The sequence below is a fragment of the Bos grunniens genome, chromosome 29 (assembly GCF_055505025.1).
Source record: "Bos grunniens cultivar Pamir isolate PY7600 chromosome 29, Bosgru_T2T1.0, whole genome shotgun sequence".
Lineage (NCBI taxonomy): Eukaryota > Metazoa > Chordata > Mammalia > Artiodactyla > Bovidae > Bos > Bos grunniens.
The window spans coordinates 27,914,525-27,936,634 of NC_141193.1; the positions used below are offsets into that span (position 1 = coordinate 27,914,525).

Consider the following 22,110-nt stretch of genomic DNA (forward strand, 5'->3'; position numbering starts at 1 on the left):
TGTGTATATGTGTGTTCATGCCTCGTTTGGAGGAAGCAGAACCGTATTTTCACTGAGGGTCTCCGAATAACACTGACTCCAACAATGTAAAAACCACTGTTGAAACATCAGGATCCAGCCTCAGTGTTCCCAGTCCGACTTTCCACCTGAAGATCTATAATTCAGTCTCCGGGGGGGGTCACCTGCCTTCCTTTCGCAGTTTCTGAGCACTGTGTGGAATTGAATTCCATGTAGTTGTCAGCTTCTTGCTTCTTGAAGTGCAGTGTGAGCAATTGTTTCATTACAGAAATGTGTGGTTTGAATGTCTTAGAGCCAAAGATCTTATCTGTGCTGCAACATAGACATCAGCATGTACCACTTCTTTAAAATGAATGTTGAATTGTTTTAGTCTGGGGTTATTCATGCCACTGTGAAATATCTATCTGTGGGTTTACGAGCAGAGAATTTTAACTATTGTACCCAAACCCACTAAAGTACTGTCAGCATACGCTTATTCAAAGAGCATGTATTGAAAGGGTCTGCTTTATGCCAGTCCTCATGTTAAGTCTCAGGCACAGCATCAGGAATGAGGAGAGAGGAGGTGGGCAGGGCAATTAAATACATAAATTTAAAAAAAAATTAAGGAAACAACAAAAGCTTTATTTCTTTTAAAAGTCCTCTGTAGGTATGGATACATATCTTCTGTGACATCATTCAGCAGTACAGACTAACAGACTCTCTACACATGATGAAGGTGTGCCATCTAGATCATGGGAATTCATTGATATAGCAGGGAAAAGCACTGGAGGGAGTCTTGCTAAAATTATTTGACCTGAAAGTGACACTTTATGTTTGCTTACAAGCTGTTGGCTGGAAATAGATATACAGTCCAGTCTGAATTCATGAGTTCGGGGAAGTATAATCTGTGTGTTCAGAAGTAGTAGTAAACCCTACATCTCTATCACATTTCCATACAATAAAAAGCTGTTTATCATAGACAGAAAGATAGAGCGACTGAAGGAAAAATGGAACTCCTGTTAGGGTTGCAGCATGTGGAGATAGCAATATATGTGGGGATTTTCACAGAAAATGTGATCTTTTTCACTGGATCTTAGGATGAGAAGGAAGTTTTCCAGGCAAAGTAGATATTAAGGTAAGTATTCCAGGCAGGGATACTAGTCGGATGGGGAACAGGATCATGGAAGAGACCTAATTCTGTTCAAAAGGATGGAGAGATTTTAAATATGGATGAAGTACATTATATATATATATATATATGTATATATATATATATATATGTATATATATATATATATATAGAGAGAGAGAGAGAGAGAGAGAGGCATGTTATAGGTGAGGAAAGGCAAGAAAGGAGCCCTGGAAACAGGTGGAGACCAGAGTATGAAGGGGCTTGTATTCTAAGCTAAGGGGTTGAAAGTTTCGAATTCTATTTCATAAATATTAGTGTCTCTAACAGTTGTCTCTGAAACACTTATTTTGTGGTGAAAACTCTGATACTTTTTAGTAGCTCTTTTTAATATACAATATAGCTATGTACATAGCATATCCCACAGTTTCAAACTGTCTATCATACATGTATCATTGTGATTATCTGCACCTGGGCAATTTTGCTCCTCCTGTTCCTTTTGCTTGGAGTGTTTGCTGAAAAAGCGAGGCCATCAAAATCAGCTGATTTTTTGATCATGATCATTACCAAGCAGCTCCTGTGTGTTAATATTTGTCCTGTAGTTCTCACAACAACTCTCCAGGTTTGGTATGATGTCTCATTTTATAGGAGGAAAACGTGAGAACAGAGGTGTGTTCTCTGCCACACAATGAGTAATAATTTCTCAACTGAGAAATTGATCAGATCAGATCAGTCGCTCAGTCGTGTCTGACTCTTTGAGACCCCATGAATCGCAGCACACCAGGCCTCCCTGTCCATCACCAACTCCCAGAGTTCACTCAGACTCACGTCCATCGAGTCAGTGATGCCATCCAGCCATCTCATCCTCTGTCGTCCCCTTCTCCTCCTGCCCCCAATCCATCCCAGCATCAGAGTCTTTTCCAATGAGTCAACTCTTCACATGAGGTGGCCAAAGTACTGGAGTTTCAGCTTTAGCATCATTCCTTCCAAAGAAACCCCAGGGCTGATCTCCTTTAGAATGGACTGGTTGGATCTCTTTGCAGTCCAAGGGACTCTCAGGAGTCTTCTCCAATACCACAGTTCAAAAGCATCAATTCTTCGGTGCTCAGCCTTCTTCACAGTCCAACTCTCACATCCATACATGACCACAGGAAAAACCGTAGCCTTGACTAGACGGACTTTTTTTGGCAAAGTAACGTCTCTGCTTTTGAACATGCTATCTAGGTTGGTCATAACTTTCCTTCCAAGGAGTAAGCGTCTCTTAATTTCATGGCTGCAGTCACCATCTGCAGTGATTCTGGAGCCCCCAAAAATAAAGTCTGACACTGTTTCCACTGTTTTCCCATCTATTTCCCATGAAGTGGTGGGACTGGATGCCATGATCTTTATTTTCTGAATGTTGAGCTTTAAGCCAACTTTTTCACTCTCCACTTTCACTTTCATCAAGAGGCTTTTGAGTTCCTCTTCACTTTCTGCCATAAGGGTGGTATCATCTGCATATCTGAGGTTATTGATATTTTTCCTGGCAATCTTGATTCCAGCTTGTGTTTCTTCCAGTCCAGCGCTTCTCATGATGTACTCTGCATAGAAGTTAAATAAACAGGGTGACAATATACAGCCTTGACAAACTCCTTTTCCTATTTGGAACCAGTCTGTTGTTCCATGTCCAGTTCTAACTGTTGCTTCCTGACCTGCATACAAATTTCTCAAGAGGCAGATCATGTGGTCTGGTATTCCCATCTCTTTCAGAATTTTCCACAGTTTATTGTGATCCACACAGTGAAAGGCTTTGGCATAGTCAATAAAGCAGAAATAGATGTTTTTCTGGAAGTCTCTTGCTTTTTCTATGATCCAGCAGATGTTGGCAATTTGATCTCTGGTTCCTCTGCCTTTTCTAAAACCAGCTTGAACATCAGGAAGTTCACGGTTCACATATTGCTGAAGCCTGGCTTGGAGAAATTTGAGCATTACTTTACTAGCGTGTGAGATGAGTGCAATTGTGCGGTAGTTTGAGCATTCTTTGGCATTGCCTTTCTTTGGGATTGGAATGAATACTGGCCTTTTCCAGTTCTGTGGCCACTGCTGAGTTTTCCAAATTTGCTGGCATATTGAGTGTAGCACTTTCACAGCATCATCTTTCAGGATTTGAAATAGCTCCACTGGAATTCCATCACCTCCACTAGCTTTGTTCATAGTGATGCTTTCTAAGGCCCACTTGACTTCATGTTCCAGGATGTCTGGCTCTAGGTCAGTGATCACACCATCGTGATTATCTGGGTCATGAAGATCTTTTTTGTATAGTTCTTCAGTGTATTCTTGCCATCTCTTCTTAATATCTTCTGCTTCTGTTAGGTCCATACCATTTCTGTCCTTTATTGAGCTCATCTTTGCATGAAAAGTTCCTTTAGTATCTCTGATTTCTTGAAGAGATCCCTAGTCTTTCCCATTCTGTTGTTTAAAGCAGTTAGTTTTGGGATTCATATAAATAAAATATAGATTCAAATTCATTTTTCTGCCAATTCCTAGATATATTACCTTGAAGCAACTCAAACTGGGGCATTTTCCTACTAAAGAGCCCTTGAGATAGTGAGAGAGTGGTGTGATCTAGTAATCTAATTTCTCTTTGAAAAGATCTAGGCAGGGAAAACAGAAACTTGCTACTGTAATAGTCCAAGCAGTAGAAATGTAAATGAGTCAATCAGTTACATTAAGGGTGGACAGTGAGCATTTGATCTACTCCAATTAGTTGCAATGTTTTTTAAAGATGGATCTTGCTTTTGTTGTTTTAGTATTACCTTTTACATGTAGTGTGTGCATGCTCAGTCACTAAGTCATGTACAACTCTTGTGACCTTTTGGACGATAGCTCCCCAGGCTCCTCTGTCCATGAGATTTTCCAGCCAAGAATACTGGAGTGGGTTGCCATTTCCTTCTCCCTACCCATGGATCATACCCATGTCTCCTGCACTGGCAGGCAGATTCTTTAGCACTAAGCTACCTGGGAAGCCTTTACATATAATGAGCACCAGTTAATATTTGGAGGGTCTATGTACTGGCTGCTATGTTGGATATTTTCCATTAGGTCTTTGCAGAAAGTTCGTTCTCTGTGGACTTGGGAGCCTGCCGTTGTGTGATAATGAGGGATAAGCCTGACTCGAAGTCAAGATGCCTCTATTTGTGTCCAAACTCAGAAATATACTAGCTCTAAACTCTAGCCATGTTCCTATATTTCTTATAGTGAGGTACAGGTATTGCTGAAAGAGTACACAAAGCTAGAAGAAGAATCTTACTTTACCCATGGTTTGAGGGCAAAATGATTTTTTCTGTCATAAGAGTTCAGTTCAGTTCAGTCGCTCAGTCGTGTCTGACTCTTTGTGACCCCATGAATCACAGCACACCAGGCCTCCCTGTCCATCACCAACTCCCGGAGTTCACTCAAACTCATGTCCATCGAGTCGGTGATGCCATCCAGCCATCTCATCCTCTGTCGTCCCCTTCTCCTCCTGCCATAACAATCCTGACTAAATGGCTGGATTGAAAAAATAGCAGGAAAAACAGTTTTTAAAACAGAAAACATCAAGGCTCAAATACATTTCACACCCATATTTTCCCCTTTATATGTGGCCAAGATTCAGAGAAGTGAGTGTTCATTCTTTCCTATCATGGAGATAAACTTGGTAGAAACATTTAGGAATAATCATTTGATTCTCTGCTTGGTTCTTTTGAGGAAAACTGATGGTAGTGCTAAGTTTTTTGAAAGGACAAAGTAGATCCTGATTTGAAAGGATTCTGAAAAATCTAAGGAGTAAAGGTATAAGAATATGATAAATTATTGTTATTATATATAATAAAGGGCTTCCCTGGTGGCTCAATGGTAAAGAATCTACCTGCCAATGCAGGAGATGTAGGTTCGATCCCTGGGTTGAAAAGATCCCCTGGAGGAGATGGAAACCCACTCCAGTAGTCTTGCCTAGGAAATCCCATGAATAGAGGGGCCTGTTAGGGTACAGTCCATGGGGGTATAAAACAGTTGGATATGACTTAGTGACTCAACAATGACATATATTAAAGTATTATCATTATACATAATAAAAGGATAGAAATCTGTTTCACAAAGACGTGTTAATCATGACAATAAAGTGAGTCATGGTTGAAATACCAAAGCATCTGCAGGTTGCTAAAAAAGATACATGTAAAGAATTATTCACTGTTTGACTGCTCCATTAAAATTAACCTTCCCACAAGCAGGAATTTTGTCTGTTTTGTTTGCAGTAGTATTCCCAGTTCCTAGAATAGTGTGCAGCATATCATATGTACACAATAAATATTTGTTGAATAAGTGAATTAATAAAAGGACTCTCTGAGAAACCATGTCTATTATTAATGAGGACATTGACCCCTACCTAACTGCTGCTTACTCTGAGGAGCTGAGCTGGACCACAAATGAACTGTAAGAATTCCTTTTGTTTATACTCGAGCAGCCTGAGCCATGTCAAAGATAAATAAAATCAGACTCGAGTAGCAAGGACAGATTTTAATCAGTAATAAACTACAGCAGTAGAGAAGGGGGTCCACCATGAACTGAACTCAACTTTGATTTGTGCAGAGGGGATTGAGCATTCTAAAAGGAAAATGAGCAAGTCTGAAGAAGAAAAGTAGGGGCTTGAGGAGAATCAGGGAAGTAGAAGTTTATAAAAAGCAGAAAGAGGGTTTTGGTCCATACAAATCCCATCTGGGTCTGTTCACCGGCTCTTACTGCAGTTAGATCTCTATTCACCTAGAGAGACTAGGAGGGGAGACGGGGGCCTGCCTTCATGCAGATGTTGGCTGGGACAACTGGAAAATTCTTTCAGCAGTCTTGTGCTTCCCCATGAGGGAACTTAAAGGGGCTAGATTCCTTACTTTAGGGATGCTACCTTGAGCTGTTAGAATCTATGCTAGAGTTTATGAATTTTTTTTAACATGGCAGGACAAAATTATTTGTGCTAAGAGTCAGCAGTTTATAGACCCAGGCTGAGGCCTAATCAAGAAAAGGGCTCTAGTCAGAGGAGCCTGACTAGAGTTTGCTCAAGGAGAGACTCTGTGTGGCTTCCTTTGCTTTTTCTCCGGAAACTATTTGAGGTCTTTGTGCAGGTTGGAAAAGAATTTTCAGATACAAGGCAGATCGAGAGGAGAATAAAGTTTATTAGAGTGGGAGATGCTGTGAAAACAGTGGGCTGACTCAGGGGAGAGCTGACTCCTTTTGCAGGTAGCAGCAGCCAATTTTTATAGCCTCAAGACAGAGAAAATTCCTCCTGGAAGTGCAGCATTAGGTTAGGTGGGTATTTTACCTAATGTGGGGTCAGGGTTAGATCCAGAGGCTTGTGTCCTTGCCATGCGGCCTGGTCAGTTAGTTCCAGATATTTTTGTCCAGTGACCTTGTTATAGGGCTCCACAGAAACCAACTTAGTTTTGGCTTTTATGGTTTTGCCTCCTGTAAGGTTAAAAAAAAAAGAAAAACACAGAATGACAAATTCAATATAAACAGAACTTGCTTCTCAAAAGTCTAGGGCAGGGTGGGTTCAAGTTGCCTACTCTTTGCTTTATTTTTTCCTTGACTCTCCCAAAAGCCCTCTAGGTCTTTCCAGAGGATATCCCTTCAAAACAGGAAGCCCAATCTATTTTTACCAATACGTTTATTAGGAGAAGAAATATGAAGAGAGAAAGAAGATGCAAGAGAAGGACTCATCCAAGAAAAGACACCGTGACATCACATTAAGATTTGTTTATCATGTGTTAGTCTTCTCTGTGGATATTGCTCTTCTTGGCATGGTGACCCAGGTTGCTGTCCTAGGTCAGTGTTGTAACTCTCCCTCCACTGGAACAAAGCTTTTAGAAAAGCTTTCACCCATCCCTGGAAGTCCTGCATGCATGCTCAGTTGTGTCCCACTTTTTGCGACACCATGGACTGAAGCCCGCCAGGCTCCCGTGTCCATGGGATTTTCTACGCAAGAATCCTGGAGTGGGTTCCCATTTCCCTCTCCAGGGGATCTTCCCGACCCAGGGATAAAGCCATGTCTCTTACATCTCCTGCTACCGCTGAGCCACCAGGGAAGACTTCCTAGAAGGCAGGGTCCATAATAAAGAGAGGAGTGAAAGGAGAAGTGAAAGACATGGATGGTCTTTGAATTCTTAGGGCCATAGCCTGAGTCTCTTATTTAGATGAGACCTTATTTGGTGAGAACTGTACTATTGATAATGGGTTTTGGCCATTGATTTCTTTGTAAGTTGCAGAATGTTTCTGATGGTAGATGAAATTACTTTGTAACCTCTCGGTGCCTAGGGCTTTTTCTTGGCATAGAAGAGATAAGAAATTATTTCTCATCTGTCAGCTTTCTTGAGAGAATGATTTGTTAAAGTAGAGTTAGTTTTGGTTTTCACCCTGGCTGGATTCCCCATGCATATTTGTCACTAAAGGTAACCTTGCCAATGAAACAGGAAAACCACGCTGTTCCCTTCATTATTTTTCTCTTCAGCACCTGCTTGCACATGTTCATTAGAAGAGGCAAGGGATATTTCAATAAACAGTAAATGTCCAAGAAAATGATTTAATTCTAAGAAGTCCTTTTTTTAATCCTGAAACTGGGTTCTTCTATTCATTTCATCCTGTTCTCCATCTGTCACCAGTCATATTCTAACACTGGAGTTACAAGCTCAGTCCTATGAAGGTGAAAAGTAATCATATAAAGATGAAATGGATAAGAGCATAGAAAGTATTTTACACAAATCCTATAGTTTATTAAAGAGAAAACTGAGACCCCCAAAGGACAAGGGTTGTTCCATCAGATTCAAAGGTAAAACCTGTGTATGCACATTTAAGTAGAGGAGAGACAGTCTAAAAGGTGCTGTGGAAAATACAAAGATAAGTAAGACCAGAATAATACTCCTGAATGAATAAGGAAGAGAAAAGTATGTTCCCAGCTAATCATACAAGGTAACATAAAGGACATACTGGTAACATAAAGGACATACTGGTAACATAAAAGTCAAGGGCATGCAGTTTATTCTTTTCAGTTGAGGGTGAAATTTTGTTAAGGAGATTAAGCCACACAATGAATATAACAATAGAATGTATACAGACCAGTGTTAGGCATTTTAGTAATCTGTAAAAACATCACTGTTCTACTGCTGGCATCAAATTCAGCTCTAGCACAACCCTCCCTCCCATCTAGAAGCAGATGTGTAAAAACATATAAATCTAGGGTTGTCAGCATCAATACTGTAGCCTCTCATTGCAGTAAAATTCTCTTTGGTTAGTAAGTATTTCAATAGTTATAGATTTTTTATTTAGTCTCCCCACTGGTCAGAATTGTATTGATTTTAAACAGATGTAATCACTAGTTAAAGAAGTGTGATTTGTTCATGGCAGAAAGCAGGCTACTTTGGTTAATTTAGAAGGCTACTCTGCTTGTATTCTACTCTTGTTTTCCTACCTAGAAGGAACTGTTTTCTTCATATGCAGTAGAACACCCAAATTTGCACACTCTGTAAAAAATAAAATGTAGTCAGTGACCATGGGAGTTTATAGAGTGTCAGAAAACTATATTCTTTTGATATTAGTCACCTAATACAACACATTTTTGATTAGGGCTCAGAAAGAACTTGGAGTGCTAGCATTTCTGGGTTTGGCTGGCCAAAGTACTGATCAAATCCATGAGAATTTATGTGAGAGTTCAGAATTCAAGTAGAAATCCCTCAGTAAACAGATGAAGTTGTGAGCTGGCTGCATAGTAAGAGCTCAGGTTTATTAGGCTAGTGGAATCCATGAGATAAACTCCAGGAGAGAAAAAAATAATACAAACAAGAACAATAGCAGCTAGTCATTTCTGAACAATTACTAAATGGTAAGCATTGTATTACCTTCTTACTCAAATTACCAGTTATCCCAGGGTGTATTTTTGTACCCACATTTTTCAAATGATGAGACCAAGGCTCAGAGATGTTAGATAAATTTTCCAGGTGTTGGGTAAATTGTAGGGATGGGAGTGGGGTGCAGTTGGCTTATGTGTCCCCCTTTGCCTAGAACTTTCCCAGTTTTATCACCAAAAGTCACCTATCTCAGAGACGCTGTCCACTCCCAGTCCCAGGCACAATGGGGACAACAGGTCATGTTAACTTGCACGTACTGATGCTGAATTTCAACACTTAAGCTTTAAATTGGTGTCTTATACTGCGTCCACTGAGGAGAAAGAGAACCAAAGACCAGAGATGGAACTTTGGAAAATGGTAATAACTTTAAAACTGGGAAAAGACTGTAAGGTTTATACTTACAGACCTATGTCTGTATCCTTTGCCCGTTTTATCCCAGTCTCTAATACTCTGTCTAGGACAGAGAAGACGCTCAACGAATATGATATGTGTAATTAGTTGAATGATTAATGACTGATTATTAGCGATTGGATGAATGAAGAGGTAAGAGGATGAATAAGGCAACATCATATCCCACAAGGATCAGGAGAGAGCTCAAATTAAAATCATCAATAACAATATTTAAGTAAAGGGCAATGCTTTTGCAAACTAATGGTCATGGGAACCTTCAGGTTTAGGCTTTGAAGAGGGTCACATGGAAGCTTGCTGCTGGTTGTAAACACCAGGAACAAGACCTGGATTTAAAACAGTGAGTCATCACAAGATGTTCTTTTTTTCTCCTCATAGAGTCAGCTCAGTTAAAGGAAAAGAGGGAGCCTCATTAGAGAATAATGCAATTACACACTGAGCAATAAGAAATACCATAGTGACAGTTTTTTTTTTTTTCTCTATCTCAAGAAAGGTTAGAGACTGGAACTATAGAGATTGAAGAGTTAACGCTGGAGGGACATCGGAACTTCTTAAGAGACACATGATAGCATCTCAAATAGGCAAAATTGTAGCTCAAAGATATCTTCTGTCTTTACATTTCAGGCTGAACACCTCGTTTCATTCAATTGAGATGAGTTGGAGCCCGTTGCTATGCTGGTGTTCTCTCTTCTGATGTGTTCCGAGTATCTCAGCGCCACTCTTAATAGTCTGAGCTCTATGGGGAACATGTTTTCAAAGTATGACGTGACTGGCACACACCGAACATGGCGGTCGCTTCTCTTGTCTGGGCCTGAAACTTCCTATGCTTAAATCTCATTAGCCTTATATTTTGCAGGCCATCTCAGACCTCAGATTTCCTCAGTTTTCTTTCCTTATTTTGCTGATGTGCAGTGTTTACATTTTCCCCGGTAGCTTTCTCTCTGCCACTGCAAGAGAAGCGGTGCTGCTTTTGCTATGGGAGAGGCTTCTGCGCTCTATCTTGTCTATCACTAATAAGCCCTCAAGCTCCGTTCTCATTTCCAAACTACTAATGTCTGGTAACGATTTCCAAGTCAGAACACACACAGCTGGCTATTCAAACCCCAGGTTAAATTTTGTTTTCTGACACATCACCTGTTTGGAATTTGAAAGTAAGTCAAAATGCATTGCAGTAGTTATTCAAGGAAGAAGACAGGGTAATGACAAAGGTCATTCCTCTGACTTAATGCTACCAAACCATTGGAAAAAAATATTTCCCTTGATCTCTGAAATCAACTTGTAAAGTTTCAGCTCCTGAAGCAGGTACCATTACAGTTGTTATACTATTAAAACTTCCACAGAGCCTTTTTTTTTTTTTTTTTTTTTGGAAAGCCAGGAAAATTGTTTGGGGCTAGTTTAGGATTGGTTTGATTGCTACGGATATAAACGTCTCTGAAGAGTTTTTTTTTTTTTTTTTCCCCAAGTGCAGGTAACATAAGAACTTCAAATTAAAGAACAAAGCAGACTGTCTAGGCACAACTAGATTTTTTAAAGCAAAATTAAGTACAATAATAACAACTTTCAGAAATTATGAAACTGTCAATGCAGGAAAATTAGTTCTAATGTAGGCTTAGCCATGGGATTTTATTAAAAATGTTCTCATACTAGCATTCAGTTCAGTTCAGTTGCTCAGTCGTGTCCGACTCTTTGCGACCCCATGAACCGCAGCACGCCAGGCCTCCCTGTCCATCACCAACTCCTGGAGTCCACCCAAACCCATGTCCATCGAGTCAGTGATGCCATCCAACCATCTCATCCTCTGTCATCCCCTTCTCCTGCCCTCAATCTTTCCCAGCATCAGGGTCTTTTCAAATGAGTCAGCTCTTCGCATCAGGTGGCCAAAGTATTGGAGTTTCAGCATGGAGCATTTTAAATAATGAATTTACAGGGAGAAACAAAAGGAAATCACAGACAGACATTACTTAGAATAAGGAAAAAAAAAACACAAGTACATTTTAATGATTATAGATTTGTGTATGGAATATTTTGCCTGATTTTCATTTCATTGCCTCTTTGTCATTGGAGGCCTGTCTGATGATTTGGGTACGTATCATGGGTGACTGTCTTTGTGTTTGCTCAGCAGAGAACAACAGTTGCAATATGTAAATAGGGTGCCTCTTTCCTTTGGATGCCTTGGGATATGTATAATAGATTAAGTTGGCTTTGTGCAGAGCAAACAGGTCTGTATTACCAAGAATATGAATAATGTCAGTTTCCATAATTGCTAACATCTGGCTTTCCATAAATCTGTTAAATTGCATGGAAGCAGAATTAGATTTCTGTGTCATAAGTAAAGCAATTACATGGAACTCTGTAGGCAATATGGTCCTATATTCAACTGTGAAATCCTTTCATTCTGGAGCAGTGAAAGCAAATCCAGGTTTTGCACCCTGCTTTTATTGTGAACCCCTAGGTGTGTTCATCTTTTTGCTCAGGTTTCTTAATTTACGAGAGGAAAACACTGCCAATATGTTTGTAACTTTCTTAAATGCAAAATAACCAAATGTTAAAAAAGCATGTTCTAGCCGGGCATTAACTGCCAATTTAGAGAGTATTTTTGAGGAGACCATAAGTTAAAGATCCTTTTGTTGCCATTGTAGATCTGTTGAAATTAATCTTCCAGACAGTTCCTGGGGTGATTTGTTGATGGGTCTTTCTCTGCCATTGTTCCCTTAAGCATTTGAAAGGAAACTGGGATATGGAGGGAAGAGGAAATGTGGCTTTCCTATTTCAGTGTGGTTACTGCTTTCTGTATTATTGTATTTTGAACTAGACCCAAGACCTTTCCCAGATGAAAAGTCAACAATAAGATGCGTTCCCTGAAGAGAAGGGTTGTGGTTATGCCTCATGCTTATCGAACACCCCAAACACTAACTTTTGGCGAAGCAGTCTTTTATAGTCATATTGGTCTGTAAAATTCCTGGATTTAGGTAAGTTAAATGGACTTCCCAGGTGGTGAAGTGGTAAAGAATTCGACTGCCAATGTAGGAGATGCAGATTCAATCCCTGTGTTGGAAAGATCCCCTGGAGGAGGAAATGGCAACCCACTCCAGTACTCTTGCCTGGAAGTTAAATAAATACATTGCACATCCAAAGTATATTCTTTTGCACTTCCTAATGAGAAAAAGGAAAAAGATTTAGTTTTTGCCCTTAATGAGTTCACCATCTACCTATGGAACCATGGATATATTAAACATATAACTCCAAAGAGATGAATGCAAGGATACAGAGCAAGGTACAGAGAAACTAAAATGCCAGTAGTGACCGTCCTACAAAATGAGGGATGGTGATGCTTGATCTGGATTTTGAAGAATGCATGAGAGTAAAGATAGCACACAGGAAAGGGAAAAGTTTACCTTTTCAATTAATTTACACCCCACCCATTACATGTACACTAAGAAACAGAAATAAGGAGGGGCAGAGGAGGAATCCCATAATTAGAAAAGGCATGTTCCAAGACACAGCCAGAGGAAACATCATGGCCTGTTTGTGGGTCACCCATTGCTTTTGAAGAGAAAGGGGAAGGGACAGAAGGTAACAACTGAAGTGCCAAATCAAGGGTTATGTGTATGCTAGGAGATTGAATGTTCTATTAGAAGCATCAGAGATCCATGGAGATGTGGCAGAGAAATGACATGAACAGGTTTGGTTTTTAATACAACACCCCTACCCTGTAGAGGTATTTACAGCAATGATTCTCTGGCAGAACAGAGCCCAGATGTCTAGATCCTAAATTACACCAATTAAGCCCATTTCTAGTGGTGAACCACCACTAGAAAACATCAGTACTTTTATTTTTTTTTTAATTTTATTTTATTTTTAAATTTTACATAATTGTATTAGTTTTGCCAAATATCAAAATGAATCCGCCACAGGTATACATGTGTTCCCCATCCTGAACCCTCCTCCCTCCTCCCTCCCCATACCATCCCTCTGGGTCATCCCAGTGCACTAGCCCCAAGCATCCAGTATCGTGCATCGAACCTGGACTGGAAAGCTCTCCAAACATTTATATTTTGCCCACAATCAAAAAATCACTGAATTAGAGTGAAAAGTAGCTGGAGTCAGTATAGACCAGCTAGGAGGCTAATGCAATAGTCCTGGTGAGCTATATGAAAATCAGAATTGAGTTCAAAGAAACCTGAGTTTTATTTTTATGATTATATAAGTGATGAGCTAGCTAGCTATCATCAATTTACTCTCTATCTGTATCTCCAGACTTACAAACCAGATTATAAATGTGATGAGAGAAGTATAAGATACTGTTTTGTTACTTTCAGCAAAAATATAGGAGTGAGAATAATGCAAAAAATATCACTTTAGTATTGTTCCAAGATAGCATATATCTATACAGTAAACCATGTACTATTAACTATCATTGCAATGAGTGTTCAGAGAGGGTGAATAATCACTCTAAACTGTAATGATATTGGAAGATACTTAACTGAGGAGGTAGGGCTTGCCGTTGTTCTTAATCATTTATCTTCATTAAGTAAACAAATATTTTTAAGTACTTATTATGTTATCTATGTTTCTACCTTCAAAAGACTATAGAGTAGGTGGATATGGTTTTATACAGTTGATAATTGAAGGTCAGAAAGAGTAAATAATGTGACCAAGGATACACAGTGTAATGTACAAAATGACCAGTACATAATCACCAATTAATTGGAAGAGTTTAATTTCAAACATGTGTGACCCGACTCCTGCATTCATTGCTACTTTTTGTTGGGAAGAATTAGAGGAAAAAGACTAGGAAGATGAGAGAGGCTTCTAGGCAGGAGCACCATAGGGTCATACATGTTACCCAGGAGTAATGAAGAAGTAATTAAGGTCTGATGTAGTTGACTTGGAATCTAGATAGCATAATTTAGGATCATTTCCACAAATGTCAAAGGAGGAATAATTATTCATTAAGTCAGTGTTTTGACTGAGGCTACAATTGGTAGAACAAAGATAAAAAAAATCTTATAATGAACTAGTTTCTAGAAGTATGATTGGAATTCCTTAACATCTTCCACTTTGCACTGTGGCTATAAAGCCAAGTTTTATACCAATATAGTGCATATAGTCAGTAAGGGAAGATAGGTCATTGTTTCTGATTGTTATTAAAGTCACTAGAGTTTTAAAGTTCTAGCAAACTAATTATACCATATTCTCTGAATTTCAACTAAAAATGCTGAAAAGGGGCCATACAAGATTTTATCCTTGAAAAAGAATTACAATGTCTAGAGGGCAAATTAGTTGAAAGTAGATAAAACCACAGACTACTCTAGTATGCTTAAAGAAGACTTTAGGAATTGAGTTGGCACAGTTTAGTGGAAAGAGCTGTAGTATACCTGTTGTAAGACCCAACACAGTCTTTGCTCTAAGACATACCAGCGGTGTGACCACTTAGCCATCTCTGTAACTTAGTCCTTATTTTGTAGACTGAAAATAACTATTTCCATCCTGCAATTATATGACATGACTTGTGAAAAAGAACTCTGAAAAACTTTGAGATATATATATATATATATACACACACACACACACACACACACACACACACACACTCACACATAAAATAATAGCAGTAAAATTGATTTTATGTCTCTGAGCACATTTTTACTTTGAGTACTTAAGGGGGAAATGCCACTTATAATCACTTTTTTGTGTGCAGCTTAGTTCCCTAATTCTTAAAAAAATGCCTACAATTAAGATGGATTTTAGTGTGAAGAGTAAGTTAACTTATACTGTTATTCTCACCTGCGGTAGGAGTCACGCCTACAATTAGTAGCCTACTGCCAGTTTTCTATATACTGCTGTGTTCCTCCACATCACTTTCATGAGGACAGTGTCTTTAAGTCACTGTCAACATTTATAGCACCAGTGTGCAAAAAACCCTGGTGCCGAGCAGACTTTTGGTTAAAATATGTTGAAATCAACATTGTCATCTGAAAGATATTTGAAGGGCTTGGCAGTAGATTAATCAATGGAGAAGACAAATGACCTGATAGACAAATGGCTAATGTTTTCAAATACAAATACTTTAAAGATTGTCATAAGAAAAATCAAGCAGACTTTCCTTGAGTGATTTCAGAACTGGTACCTAAGTAGAAGTTTCTAAATAATATATTTTATTTCCATTTAATGAAGACATTTCTGAAAGAGTTATTCAAAGATGAAATTTGCTGGCTTGTGAAGGAATAAGTTCAGGAAAAGGACTCCAACAAGGGATGTATAGCAATCTGTTTGAGATGCTAAGGTCACCAGAGCTCTGAATGTCAACGAGGGCTACTGGATTTGTTTTTCTTCCATACTTGACTGTCAATGAAAAACAGCAAAATATATGGTGTCTTTCATCAGAATTCATGCCATACCTCAACTGTAGCCTCAAGATGTTTTCTTGTGTGAGCAAAATTGCTGCTAGTCATTAAGGAGGTGAGTTTTTGATTAGGCAAGGCATCCTTTAAGAATTATTTCCTTTTCTTTCAACGTTGGCCCCAAGATCTGGGGGCAGTCTAATTGGCTCAGGATTGCCCTCGTTGCTCACTTGTTCCTACTCAGTGGCTCATCTATTCACAACTTTTCTAAACGACCCAGATCTCAATGGGGTGTCTCCACACTGTTAATGAATTAGCAGTATTTATTGCCTCTGGATGGTATAGTTCTTGAGGATCTCCTAAAACCAGTTCAAGGTTCCTACTGAATAATTCAGTAATTAGAGTCTGACAGCTATGGGTTTGAGTCCCAGACTGGCCACTTATTAGCTATATGACAGTGGGCATGCTATTTAACTTACAGGAGCCTCAGCTCCATCATTTCCCAACTAGAGATAAGAACAGATTGTCCTACACAGAGCTACTTTGCAGAGTAAAGGAGATAAGGCATGTGAACAGCTTGGCGCAGTACTTGACACAAAGCAAACAATGATGTTAACCAGTGCTACAGTCAGTGATTGACTTTCTAATAATCATCTTGGCTAGAGTCTAAAGCTCCCTGCTTTCTCTCTTGCAGACATTGATGAATGTGCCTTAAGAACCCATACCTGTTGGAATGATTCTGCTTGCATCAACCTGGCAGGGGGCTTTGACTGCCTCTGTCCCTCCGGGCCCTCCTGCTCTGGTGACTGCCCCCATGAAGGAGGGCTGAAGCGCAACGGGCAGGTGTGGACTCTGAAAGAAGACAGGTGTTCAGTCTGTTCCTGCAAGGTGAGGCTGGTGTGGTGCACTGGAAACTGTCACTGTTCTTTCCTTCCCCCTCTGCTCTCCCTCCCCATCTGTTTCCACCCAGTTGTTGATTCACAGGTCTCCTATGGTTCCTGAAAAGGATTCTGTTCTAATCCCCACTACAGCTAATGATGATGCTGGGTGGCAGGCAGACTTGCTGGGAATGAGGTGAGGTGTCGGGGTTGCAAAGAGACTGCTGAACACAGGGGGAGCAGAGCAGAGAAGCCAGTGAGTCCCCCTACTGAGAGCCGGCAGTGCCTTTAAGGTTGGTTGGGTGAGAGCTTTAATGAGCCGTCATCTCCTACTTTTACAGTCTTGCTGATTAAACCTTCTCTTTCCCTGAAATGATCACCTGCATGAACTTGCTCACTCTTCTGGTGACATCATCCAGAAAGCAAGGCTCAGAGGCTTGTAGTGGCCAGAGACAGGTGAACCTCTGACACATTGTGAACACAGGATGATGAAAGTACGAGGCTGTCTGGTAAATGATGTCTTTTTGTTGTGCTCAGTGCTGAGTAATTCCTTACATTAAGTTGTTTGGAAGTGAGTTTAATGCTTATGAAAATAAAATTCTGTCATTGACTAGTTTTGCTTTATGCTTTGCAAAGTGGGCCTATTAAAGTGTTTGATTCCTTTGTGCTTTCTTTTGTTGATCTTGCCTATTCAGTTTCCTTTGATATTACATTTTCTGTAGCTCTTACATTGTATTTTTATGTCTGTTTGAATGAGACTGTTTACTCTTTGGCTTTATGGGTATGGGAACTGGGAGAAGTTACTTCCTCAGTAGCCTTGTAGAGAGCTGGTCTCCTGATGAACTCAGCGTGCTTCCTGGAAACAGAGTAGAAATGAACTTTGAAGTCACCCAGTTCATTCACCTGCCTTCAAGTCTGTCACAGCTCCAGACCTGGAGGCACATATTTAGGAAAGCTGTATTACTAAGTGTTTTTTTGTTTGTTTGTTTGTTTTTGGCTATGAGGCTTGCAGGATTTTTTTCCCATTTGTTTATTTTTAAACTTTACAATATTATATTGGTTTTGCCATATATCAAAATGAATCCGCCATGGGTATAGATGTGTTCCCCATCCTGAACCCTCCTCCCTCCTCCCTCCCCATACCATCCCTCTGGGTCGTCCCAGTGCACCAGCCCCAAGCATCTAGTATCGTGCCTCGAACCTGGACTGGCGACTTGTTTCCTATATGATGTTATACATGTTTCAATGCCATTCTCCCAAATCATCCCACCCTCTCCCTCTCCCACAGAGTCCAAAAGACTGTTCCATACATCAGTGTCTCTTTTGCTGTCTCGTATACAGGGTTATCATTACCGTCTTTCTAAATTTCATATATATGCGTTAGTATACTGTATTGGTGTTTTTCTTTCTGGCTTACTTCACTCTGTATAATAGGCTCCAGTTTCATCCACCTCATTAGAACTGATTCAAATGTATTCTTTTTAGTGGCTGAGTAATACTCCATTGTGTATATGTACCACAGCTTTCCTATCCATTCATCTGCTGATGGACATCTAGGTTGCTTCCATGTCCTGGCTATTATAAACAGTGCTGTGATGAACATTGGGGTACACGTGTTTCTTTCAGTTCTGGTTTCCTCAGTGTGTATGCCCAGCAGTGGGATTGCTGGATCATAAGGCAGTTCTATTTCCAGTTTTTTAAGGAATCTCCACACTGTTCTCCATAGTGGCTGTACTAGTTTGCATTCCCACCAACAGTGTAAGAGGGTTCCCTTTTCTCCACACCCTCTCCAGCATTTATTGCTTGTAGACTTTTGGATCGCAGCCATTCTGACTGGTGTGAAATGGTACCTCATAGTGGTTTTGATTTGCATTTCTCTGATAATGAGTGGTGTTGAGCATCTTTTCATGTGTTTGTTAGCCATCTGTATGTCTTCTTTGGAGAAATGTCTATTTAGTTCTTTGGCCCAGTTTTTGATTGGGTCATTTATTTTTCTGGAATTGAGCTGTAGGAGTTGCTTCTATATTTTTGAGATTAGTTGTTTGTCAGTTGCTTCATTTGCTATTATTTTCTCCCATTCTGAAGGCTGTCTTTTCACCTTGCTTATAGTTTCCTTTGTTGTGCAAAAGCTTTTAAGTTTAATTAGGTCCCATTTGTTTATTTTTGCTTTTATTTCCAATATTCTGGGAGGTGGGTCATAGAGGATCCTGCTGTGATGTATGTCAGAGAGTGTTTTGCCTATGTTCTCCTCTAGGAGTTTTATCATTTCTGGTCTTAGGTTTAGATCTTTAATCCATTTTGAGTTTATTTTTGTGTATGGTGTTAGAAAGTGTTCTAGTTTCATTCTTTTACAAGAATGAAACTTTGTAGCGTTTAATATTGTCCTGGAGGTCTCTGAGATTGTCCTCATTTCTTTTAATTCGTTTTTCTTTTTTCCTTTCTGATTCATTTATTTCTACCATTCTATCTTCTAATTCATTAATCCTATCTTCTGCCTCTGCTATTCTACTATTTGTTGCCTCCAGAGTGTTTTTGATCTCATTTATTGCATTATTCTGGAGAAGGAAATGGCAACCCACTCCAGTGTTCTTGCCTGGAGAATCCCAGGGATGGGGGAGCCAGGTGGGCTGCCGTCTATGGGGTCGCACAGAGTCGGACAGCAGCATTGCATTATTCATTATATATTGACTCTTTTTTATTTCTTCTAGGTCCTTGTTAAACCTTTCTTGCATCTTCTCAATCCTTGTCTCCAGGCTATTTATCTGTGATTCCATTTTGATTTCAAGATTTTGGATCAATTTCACTATCATTATTCAGAATTCTTTATCAGGTAGATTCCCTATCTCTTCCTCTTTGGTTTGGTTTGGTGGGCATTTATCCTGTTCCTTTACCTGCTGGGTATTCCTCTGTCTCTTCATCTTGTTTATACTGCTGAGTTTGGGGTGTCCTTTCTGTATTCTGGCAGTTTGTGGAGTTCTCTTTATTGTGAAGTTTCCTCACTGTGTGTGGGTTTGTACAGGTGGCTTGTCAAGGTTTCTTGGTTAGGGAAGCTTGTGTCAGTGTTCTGGTGGGTGGAGCTGTATTTCTTCTCTCTGGAGTGCAATGAAGTGTCCAGTAATGAGTTATGAGATGTCTAGGGTTTTATAGTAACTTTGGGCAGCCTGTATATTGGAGCTCAGGGCTGTGTTCCTGTGTTGCTGGAGAATTTGCTTGGTATGTCTTTCTCTGGAACTTGTTGGCCCTTGTGTGGTGCTTGGTTTCAGTGTAGGTATGGAGGCATTTGATGAGCTCCTGTCAATTAATGTTCCCTGGAGTCAGGAGTTCCCTGGAGTCAGGGTTTGGACTTAAGCCTCCTGCTTCCGGTTTTTAGTCTTATTTTTACAGTAGTCTCAAAACTTCTCCTTCTATACAGCACCATTGATAAAACATCTAGGTTAAAGGTGAATAGTTTCTCCACAGTGAGGGACACCCAGAGAGGTTCACAGAGTTACATGGAGGAGAGAAGAGGGAAGAGGGAGTTAGAGGTGACCCGAATGAGATGAGGTGGAATCAGTAGAGGAGAGAGCAGGCTATCCAGTAATCACTTCCTTATGTGCACTCGACAACTGGACTGCTCAGAGATGTTCACAGAGTTATACAGAGAAGAGAAGAGGGAGGAAGGAGACAGAGGTGGCAAGGAGGATAAAAGGGGGGAATGAAAAGGAGAGAGACAGATCCAGCTAGTAATCAGTTCCCTAAGTGTTCTCCACCGTCTGGAACACACAGAAATTCACAGAGTTGGGTAGAGTAGAGAGGGGTTAGGGAGGAGACACAGGCAACCTGGTGGAGAAAAAGAAGAGTCCAAAGAGGGAGAGAGCAGTCAAGCCAGTAATCTTGTTCCCACGTAAATATGGGTACTGAAGATTGGGTTTTTAAAGGTACAAAATTGATAACAAATACAAAAAGCAAAAATTAAAATCTAGAGTAGAGTTTGGAATTTCAAAAATACAATGCTAAAGAAAAGAAGAAGAAAAAGAGAAAAAACAAAACCAAAGTCACAAAAACTATAAAGAAAATATAGGTACAAAATTGATAACAAATACCAAAAGGCAAAAATTAAAAATCTAGAGTAGAGCTTGGAATTTCAGAAATACAGTGTTAAAGAAAAGAAGAAGAAAAAGAAAGAGGGAAAAAAAAGTCACAAAAATTATAAAAAAAAAAATAGGTACAAAATTGATAACAAATACCAAAAAGCAAAAATTAAGAATCTAGAGTAGAGTTTGGAATTTCAAAAATACAATGTTAAAGAAGAAAAAAAAAAAAAGAGAAAAAAAAAAAAGTCACAAAAATTATAAAAAATATATATATGGAGTTTGCTTTTTAAAAAATCTGTTCTTTGTTTTTTTGCAAAGTAATAGTAGGTTATAAAAGTGAAAATTAAAGGAGTAATAGAAGACTTAAAATTTTTTTAAAAATTAAAAAAAGAAAGAAAAAATGATAGTAAAAATATATCTAGGACTTTCTCCGGTTATTGTTGTGGGTATTGTGGGGTCACTTCATTTTTGGCTAGTTCCTTGGTCCGGCTTATATTTCTCAAGATCTATAGGCCCCTTCCTATGTAGTCAGTACTAAAGACAGGGTTTTAATCTATTGCACCTGTCGCTTCCAAGGTGGTTCCCTCTGTTTTAGCTTCTGTTTGCTGGTCTCTTCGGTGTCTGATTTGCAACCTGACACAAGGGGGTGGTGGTGGACACTTTTTTTTTTTTTTTTTTAGGCTCACTTGTTCAGTCGCGCTGTGGGGAGGGGGGGACACTGCAAACAAATAACACTGGAGTGTGCTCGCAGTGCCTCAGCCACACTGGGCCTGCTCCCGCTCACGGCGCGTGTACCTTCCCTGCCCACACTGCTCAGGCTCTAGGTTGCTCCGCCAGGAACTATCTGAGGCCGGCACTGGGCTGCATGCACCTCCCAGGTCTAAGCCGCTCAGGTTCAGGCACTCGGGTAGTCCTCAGAGGCGCAGACTCTGTTGGGCCTGCGTTTTGTGCCCTTCCCAGGTCTGAGCAGCTCAGGTGATGAGGTGTTTGGCGAGTGCGGTCGCTGCGACTTATCGCCTCCCTGCCGCTCAGTTTTCTGGGTGTACAACCTGCGCACCTTCTCAGGCAGATGTTGACCGTCCAGAACCCCAAGAAGTCTCATTTAGCAAAGAGGCCTGCTCTCAGTTTTGTAGATAATGTCTCTGGGGCTGCGATTGCCCCCTTCCGGCTCTGGCTGCCTGTCACCAGAGGGGGATGGTCTGCAGCCAGCTATCCCTGTTCAGTCCTTTGTTCTGTTCGTGGGCCTGGCGGTGTCTTATGTTAGGGCTGGCTTTTTGCCTGGTAGTTATCCCACAGTCTGGTTTGCTAGCCCAAGTTAGTTCACTCAGGTAGTGCTCAGGGCATTCAGCCCAGATCCTTACTCTAAGCGATGCA

At 40.1% G+C, this 22,110-nt stretch overlaps 1 protein-coding gene and 1 long non-coding RNA gene across 15 annotated transcripts in view; one reads left to right on the top strand and one right to left on the bottom strand.

Moving 5' to 3' along the window:
• NELL1 (neural EGFL like 1) overlaps positions 1–22,110 on the top strand; it is a 1,048,536-nt gene that overhangs the window by 989,631 nt on the left and 36,795 nt on the right. For 11 of the 13 annotated variants that reach the window (XM_086385555.1, XM_086385554.1, XM_086385551.1 and 8 more), the window contains one exon: positions 16,480–16,673. In XM_086385555.1, the coding sequence (XP_086241681.1) occupies positions 16,480–16,673 (194 nt within the window). Of the gene's footprint in view, positions 1–6,734; positions 6,758–16,479; positions 16,674–17,004; positions 17,274–22,110 lie in introns of those variants that run through there. The other 2 variants (XM_086385560.1, XM_086385563.1) reach the window with 2 other exon arrangements.
• LOC147342447 (uncharacterized) overlaps positions 1–22,110 on the bottom strand; it is a 108,242-nt gene that overhangs the window by 2,314 nt on the left and 83,818 nt on the right. For both annotated transcript variants that reach the window (XR_015158075.1, XR_015158074.1), the window contains one exon: positions 6,456–6,598. This is a non-coding gene — a long non-coding RNA (uncharacterized LOC147342447). The remainder of the gene's footprint in view (positions 1–6,455; positions 6,599–22,110) is intronic.